The sequence below is a fragment of the Canis lupus genome, chromosome 19 (assembly GCF_048164855.1).
Source record: "Canis lupus baileyi chromosome 19, mCanLup2.hap1, whole genome shotgun sequence".
In the NCBI taxonomy this organism is placed as follows: Eukaryota; Metazoa; Chordata; class Mammalia; order Carnivora; family Canidae; genus Canis; species Canis lupus.
Window position 1 is genome coordinate 53184909 of NC_132856.1, and position 8364 is coordinate 53193272.

Here is an 8364-nt window from a genome sequence, read left to right on the forward strand (position 1 = left end):
TGGCTGTTTTAGAAAGGACTCTCTGACCTTCCCCTGAAGTAGGTCTAAAGATGCTCATGGGATAGATGTCCTTTCTATACTCAGAGAAAGGGGGCATTCTTACCTCTGAAGATGGAGGGATGCAGAGAGGAATCCAAATGAACGGGATTGCTAAATTTCCGTTTACTACCCTTAAACACATACCCTTTTGTCCTATCATATTTCCCCACTACTTTCTACTCTTCCTCACACCTAGCACTAAAATGTTTAGGTTAACAATTTTGTGTTTTCATTTCCTTATGAAGTGTCTAGTGTCAAGTAAAACTTAAATGCATTTGCGTGTTTTCTCTTGTTAATCTGCCTTTTGGTACAGAGCCCCAACCAAGAGCCTAAGACGGGTAGAAGGAAAGATTTTTTTCACCCTCTCCTACACATCATGGAAGAGCTTTGCCTGTTTTTTGAACTTTAAGTAGGGTTAATCCCCTCCTTTGGGATTGATGCAAGAGTAAAACCCTGAACAATGCAAGAGAACAGCGCCACCTAGTGTATTATGGCCATGACTGCAGTGGAGCAAGTGACTATCTTCAGTAAAGTTTCATCCATTCTCACGCTATGTATAAAACTCAAAATCATTCTAAAATGATTGCAGAAATAAATGTGAGCGATAAAACAAAAAAATAGAGAAAGTATGACTATTTCTTGGAATAGGCAGATATTTCTTAAAAAGGAGGCAAAGGAAAGAAAGATTTGATAACTAGAATGCATTAAAATTAAGAACTGCTAAAAAAAATTAAGAACTGCTCATCAAAAGACATCATTGGGGCGGTTGGGTGGCTCAGTCGGTTGAGGGTCCAACTTTTTAAAAGATTTTACTTATTTATTCATGAGAGACACAGAGAAAGAGAGAGTCAGAGACACAGGCAAAGGGAAAAGCAGGCTCCATGCAGGGAGCATAATGTGGGACTCAAGCCCCAGTCTCCAGGATCACACCCTGAGCCAAATGCAGAGGTTCAACTACTGAGCCACCCAGGTGCCCCGGTAGTATAGCCTTCTCTTAATAGACATAGGGTACCACACTACTCTTTGTGATTTTCCTAAACTCCATCCATGCTTTTGTTAATATTGCTTTATTAACACTCAAAACTACTTCTGATACCTCTGGCTTCCAAGTGTGTGTGTGTGTGTGTGTGTGTGTGTGTGTTCCCTCACACTAAATAATTCTCACATTTCCTGGTTACCAGCTGGGTGTCCTGCAATTCAACTTAATTCTAATACTGTCTACTGAATATAGTGTCAGGTCTTACAGGTTAAGAGTTCAGTTGCATAAGACAGCCCCTGTCCCACTTCAAAAACCAATTGCAAGTCCAAACTATCTCCTATGCTTCTGAATGGCTATAAATGAGAGGTTCCCTTGGTCCTCTCCTCAGGTTCAATGAATTTTCTAGAGCAGCTCACAGAATTCAGGAAAAGCAGATTACTTACTAGATTACTGCCATTATTATTATTATTATTATTATTATTATTATTATTATTATTTATACTTTACAAAGGATAAGAATGAACAGTTAGATGAAAAGATATGTAAGGCCAGATCCAGAAGGGTCCTGAGCACAGGAGCTGCTGTTACTCTGGAGTTTGGGGTGCTCCACCCTCCTTGAACATGACTGTGCTCTTGTTTATCAACCCAGAAGCTCTCTGAGCCCTGTCTTTTTAGTTTATTTAATGGAGGTTTCATTTCATAGGTTTGATTGATCAAGTCATTGGTCATTGGTTCAATCACCCTAAGCCTAACCCTAACCGTAACACCTGGGGGTTGGGGGTGGGGCTGAAAGTTCCAATCTTCTGGGCTTTCTGGAAACCAGCCCTGAGGCTACCTAGGAGTTCCCGAGCCAAGAGTTGTCTCTTTAGCATCCAAGGACACTGTTATCACTCAGGAGATTCCAAGGAGTTCTGTGCCAGGGACTGGGGACAAAGACCAAATATTTCTCCATAGAGACAAAAGCCAGGCTCCAATCTATACAAATATTCTCCTCATGCCACTCTCAGAGAGCACACAGAACACACCCCAGAAAATAAATTCTGCTTAAAAAGACTCTTCCATCCATAGAGCTGCTTGGTATGAGATTTAGCTTCAAACTTAAGATAATGTTGATTTAATAACCAAATGTGTAATATTACTCTGCCCATTCTATAGATGTTGAAGTGAATTCAGAGTTGTTAGTTAATAAATGACAGGTACTAACACACAGTACTGTATGACTTAATACAAAAATATTTGACTTGAAAGCTTGATTAACTACTTTGTTAGAATTGAATTAAAGAGGAGTCAGGAGAGACTCCCGAGTGGCCCAGCGGTTTAGTGCCTGCCTTCGGCCCAGGGTGTGACCCCGGAGTCCCAGGATCAAGTCCCACATTGGGCTCCCTGCATGGAGCCTGCTTCTCCCTCTGCCTGTCTCTGCCTCTCTCTCTCTCTCTCTCTCTCTGTCTCTCATGAATAAATAAATAAATAAAATCTTAAAAAAAAAAGAGGAGTCAGGATTTCTAACATACCCATAATTCCCTTTCAATCATTTGACATCACCCAAGGCAGATGACAGAATCATGAAAAGGAAGATGTTCCAGAGGTGAGTTTTCGCAAGGCTCCCTTCATGTCTCTATTCCTGAGGCTGTAGATGAAGGGATTCATCATGGGAGTGACCACCGTGTACATCACTGAGGCCGCTGCTCTCCTTCTGGGGGAGAGGGAAGCTGCAGAACTAAGGTACACTCCAACACATGTCCCATAGAATAAGAAAACAACAGACAGGTGAGACCCACAGGTGGAAAAAGCTTTGACCTTTCCATTAGTTGATGGGACTCTCAGGATGGAGGAGACAATACGAGTGTAAGAGAAAATTATTCCTGAGAGAGGGCCAACACCCAACAAGCTGGTCATTAAATACACCAGGATGTTATTGATAAGAGTATCAGAACAGGCAAGTTTGAGGATCTGAGCAAGCTCACAGAAGAAGTGGGGGATTTTCAAGTCTGTGCAGAAGGACAGTTGCAACACCATCAGACTATGGAGCAGGGCGCTCATAATGCTAATGAACAGAGAGACAAGAATCAGCAGGCTACAGAGGCGAGGGTTCATGATGACCACGTAATATAGAGGATGGCAGATGGCCACATAGCGGTCATAAGCCATCACAGTTAGCAGTAAATTGTCCATGCATATAAACACCATGAAAAAATATAGCTGAGTGAGGCAGCCGGCATAGGTGATGGCTTTGTTCTGCGTTTGGATGTTCACCAGCATCTTTGGGACTATAGTGGAGGTGAAAGAGATGTCAACAAAAGACAGGTTGGCGAGCAAGAAGTACATGGGGGTGTGGAGGTGGGAGTCAGATCCAACCGCCAGGATGATGAGCAGGTTCCCCAGCATGGTGACCAGGTACATGGTCAGGAACAGCCCAAAGAGAAGGGGCAGCAGTTCTGGATCCTCTGAGAGACCCAGGAGGATGAATTCTGATACTTCTGTTCTGTTTTCTGATTCCATGTTGCTGATGGGTCTGATGAATTAGAGACATAAGTTAATTACAGTGAAACAGACACACAGATATCCCTTGTTGGAGAGAAGTCTTTTATCTATGCTTTAAAATCTAATAATATTTGGTGCACCCAAATGGCTTAGGTCATAATCCTGGGGTCCTGCAATCGAATTCCCATCAGGCTCCCCGCAGGGAGCCCACTTCTCCCTCTGCCTATGTCTCTGCCTCTCTCTGTGTGTCTCTCATGAATAAATAAAATCTTAAAAATCATAATAAAATAAAATCTAATAATACTTAAACAATTCTTCCCATCAGGTTCCTTTATTCTTTTCTTTCCTCACCAGGTAAATTTTGAGTGACTTCTATGTATTACCTATTTTTCTAATGCTAAAACTAAGAATGAAAACAAGTGCTGTTTTATTTTTTTAGAAACTATCATGCCTGCATGCCATTTTAAAATCTAGGATTACATTCTAGTAGTTTCTTCAAACTATCAAACCTGGTTAGATGACTTTATTTTCTTAGAAAATCTTAATTGCATAGTTAATTCTGTACTATCCGAGTCTGCTCATAATTGCAAATCTCAGGTAATCCTGGAAATTACAATCTGACATTATCTACTGCTTCAGCACGAGAAATAACACCATTAATCCATTCTTCTAAATATTCTATATTTTACAATTACATCAGGTCATTCTATTGGGACCTACCTATTTCAAAGGAATTGTTTTTGTTGGACTTTGTTGTGATTTGTCATTTGTCATCAGACTACAGTGAATGAGAGACATTCTAAGAAAAAGCTGAATGAGTCTCTTGTGTCTGTTGAAGAAATGTCATATCTGTAGGGGAAATTCTTGTCTGTTCCTTAAACAAGAATGGTTAATGCTTTTCAGGAACAATGCTATTTTCTCTAATAAACACCTTTCTTTCTTCCTTCCTTCCTTCCTTCCTTCCTTCCTTCCTTCCTTCCTTCCTTCCTCTTCCTTCCTTCCCTCCTTTCTTTCTCTCTCTCTCTCTCTCTCTCTCTCTCTCCTAGTAAGCTTAGAGCCAGATATATGGACCATGTCTAGAAACTGAGAGTTATTTTATAGCATATTTCTTTTTTTCAAAAGATTTTATTTTTAAGTAATCTCTACTACCAACATGGGGCTCAAACCCATAATGATCCCATGCGATCAAGGGTTGCATGTTCCACCAGGTGTTCCTATAACATATATCTTTTGACTGACTTTTTTTTCTTGGCAGCCACCCTCTAGGATATTTCCAAATAGCAATGGTTTTGTAATATCTCCCATCTTCCAAGTAGTCTTAAGTGCATTTACTTTGTGTATCTTTACAGAGCAATCTTCCTATAGGTGCCAGCAAAGAAAGGTCCATTACATCCTTGTAGGATACCTCAATGGCATTCTACCCATGAAACTCCCAAGTCCTCTGTGGCATTGAAATTCCTCTATTATCTGGCTCCTATAATAATTACATATGGGATTATGTACTCTCAGTAATTGCCACCTCATAAAACTGACCTCCACATCATCGTTGAGTCAAGATATCTTCAAGAGTGAATAATTCTAGGAGCTGGTGTGCAAATACATTATTGATATAAAAGTTGGTTTTCTTGGTTTAATTGAAACTAAACTATCTTAGGATATGATCTTGGAAGGATACATATGTCATGACAGAAGTGGACGGAGGTTGGAATGCATGGAGTCTTGAGAGAACAAGGGGGTAAGTGAGCATTTTTTCCTCTGCCCTAACACTGGCTTATGTGGAGGAGAGAACTTTTGAACCAGCCAATGCTAACATCCAGGCCACTAGACAGAATTGCAATCCATAGGATGGTTTATGAAGCAAGGGTGGGAGGACATTAATCTATTAATGAAAGAGAGAAACTGAGCAAAGTTCAACAAAGGACATTTATGTCCTTCAAATGAATAAGATGTTATATACATTAAACAAGAAAAGATCTCAGTGCTAGGGTCATAGTGAATACTCTAGAAATATTGGCCATAATTATTGCTGTTGTTACATTTTTATTAATAACAGTATAGTGGTTATAGTAATCATTACACTGATATTAGCCAAAAGGCCAAGGAGCAGGGTAGTAGTCTTTATGGAAGGGAAAATATTGAGCTTGTTTAGAATATTCCCTTTCCCCTCAATTTCTTGATACATGGACTGTTACTTTTTTCAATTGTCACTATTGTAGAAATATGAATGGAAATGATACATTTGGAAAAAATTTTTAAATGCCCAAAAAAGTCTTATAGTTCTTCTGTGTCAAAATTTTGAAACATTTCATAAAAAATATTAAAAATAGAATTGCCATATGATTCAGCAATTCCTCACCTGAGTATATACTCAAAAGAATTGAAATTAGGGTCTCTAGGAGATATTCGTTCACTCGTATTCATAGGAGGATTATTCACAATAGCCAAAATGTGGGAGCAACCCAAGTGTCCACTGACAAATGAATGGATAAACAAAATGTGGTATATCCATACAATGGAATATTAAATATTATTCAGGCTTGGAAAGGAACAACATTCAGACACCTGCTACAATGTGGATGAACCTTGAAGACATTATGTTAAGTGAAATAAGCCAGTCTCAAAAAGATACACACTTTATGCCTCCACTTCTCTGAGGTTCCCAGAGGAGTCACATTCATAGAGATAGAAAGTAGAATGATGGGTGATGAGCTGGGAGAGAGGGATGGAGAGTTTCAGTTTTGCAAGTTAAAAGAATTCCTGGAAATGGATGGTGGGGATGGCTGCACAACCATGTGGATGTACTTAATACTACTGAACTGGACACTGAAAAAAAGGTTAAAATGGTACATTTTATGTTATGTATATTTTACTATGATTAAAAAATTAATTAATAAAAATGTTGAAGAACGTTTTTCTGATTTGCTTATTATGCTCCTGTCCTTCATGGTGCTTGGAGAAATCAATTGCCCCTCATTTCTCATACTTTATGGATGTTCTTGGGGAATACAAACCCAAGGGCAGTGGGATGAAATAGACAAAGGGGAGGAGTGCCTAGGTGGTGCAGTCCGTTAAGCATCTGACTCTTTTTAGCATTGGTTTTGGCTCAGGTTATGATCTCAGGATCATAGGAGGAAGCCCTAAGTCAGGCTCTGCACTCAGCAGGGAGTCTACTTGAGATTCTCTCTCTCTTCCTCTCCTTTTGCCCCTCCCCACACTCACATGTACTCTCTCTAAATAAATAAATATTTTTATTTATTTTTAAATTTTTTAATTTTTTTAAAGATTTTATTTATTTATTCATGAGAGACACACAGAGAAAGAGAGAGAGAGGCAGAGACACAGGCAGAGGGAGAAGCAGGCTCCACGCAGGGAGCCCGATGTGGAACTCGATCCCAGGTCTCCAGGATCAGGCCCTGGGCTGAAGGCGGCGCTAAACCGCTGAGCCACCAGGGCTGCCCCAATATTTTTAAAAATAGGCAAAAGGGATTAGGAAGCACAAACTTCCACTTACGAAAGAAATAAGTCATGGGGATGAGCAGTACAGCATAGGGAATATAGTCAATAAAACTGTAATAACTTTGCATGGTGAAAGATGGTGACTATACTTATCATGATTAGCATTTTTTATTTTTTTTTTATTTATTTATTTTTTATTTTTTTTTGATTAGCATTTTTTAATGTATATAATTGTCAAATCACTATGTCATGCAACTGAAAACAATGTACTATTGTATGTTAACTATACCTCAATAAAAAGAAAACCCACAGATCTGTGTGTCCTACCCAAGAATTTCCAGTTGACTAGGGCTGGGGTCGGATCCTAGTATTTGCATTTCTAACAAGTTCCCAGGTGATGCTGTTAACACTTGGTTGAAGGGAGGTAGGACCACACTTTAAAAACCATTGCTGTAGAAGTTTCTAAAGCATGGTGTGGAATGACTCCATCTGGATTCAAATCCTGTACAAAGCCAATGAAAGAAATCCATGAACACGCTTGATCTTTTGTTTCTTATCTGGGTAATGGAAATGAGGATATAGTATCTATAGTCTAGGAATGCACATGGGAAGGAAAAGCAAAGGACACAGCAGAGTGTGTACTCATTTGCTCTTATTATTTATATTACCATCACTGGCACTTGAGAAGATCCTGAGTGGCATGTATTGGAAGGTGTAGGGAAAAAAAGGGAGATAAAGGAGGAGAGAGAACAGCTATGAGGGCAACACTCATGAATTTTTTTTTTTTAACACTCATGAATTGTGAAGGAAGAAGACTATTTTGAAAATTCTATTAGGACTCTTGATTACATTAAAGGGCAAGTCAACTGGGTAGACTGGTCTCCTTCCCTTGAATTTCAGTACCTCCCTCAAAGGATTGGATTTAAAACTAGCAATGTGGGATGCCTGGGTGACTCAGGGCATGATCCCGGGGGCCCGAGATCTAGTTCCACATCGGGCTTCCTGCATAGAGCCTGCTTCTCTCTCTGCCTATGTCTCTGCCTCTCTCTCTGTGTCTCTCATGAATAAATAAAATCTTAAAAAAAAAACAAAAAAAAAAACTAGCAACGTGAGAACAGAGCAGACAGGTCTCCTCCTATTCTACCTGGGAAATAAAGTGGTGCATCAGAGAAGCCTGGAATCCTTAGAGAAGTTCAGAAAATATGGATTATTTCAAGCAGGGAATAGGTCCTTGAAAACTTCAGGTGAGGAAAAGGCGTCAGCAAAGAGCAATTGTGAATCTAATGCCAGGGAACTTGGAAACATGCCAAGTAATTAATGAAAATCGGGAGGGCCTTTAGACAGCTATTTGGGCCATGCATCAGACTTACCTGAAGGGTTTCTTAAAAACTGATTGCTGGGTGCCACCC

The 8364-nt window shown here is 39.7% G+C and overlaps 1 protein-coding gene across 1 annotated transcript; it reads right to left on the reverse strand.

The window, feature by feature from the left end:
- Positions 1-413: 413 nt before the first annotated feature.
- LOC140611468 (olfactory receptor 7G3-like) lies at positions 414-3517 on the reverse strand. The gene is made up of 2 exons (XM_072788216.1): positions 2611-3517; positions 414-502 (listed from the first exon to the last, which is right to left on the reverse strand). The coding sequence occupies exons 1-2, from the start codon at positions 3515-3517 to the stop codon at positions 414-416; spliced, it is 996 nt and encodes a 331-aa protein (XP_072644317.1).
- Between the last annotated feature and the right edge of the window lie 4847 nt (positions 3518-8364).

What these genes read in the sequence shown, in the direction of transcription:
- LOC140611468 (XM_072788216.1), bottom strand. Translation starts at nt 3,517, where the DNA reads ATGGAATCAGAAAACAGAACAGAAGTATCAGAATTCATCCTCCTGGGT. An exon ending in CATGAAGGGAGCCTTGCGAA is followed by an intron (nt 503 to 2,610) that starts AACTCACCTCTG and finishes GCTGTTCTCTTG; the next exon opens with CATTGTTCAGGGTTTTACTC.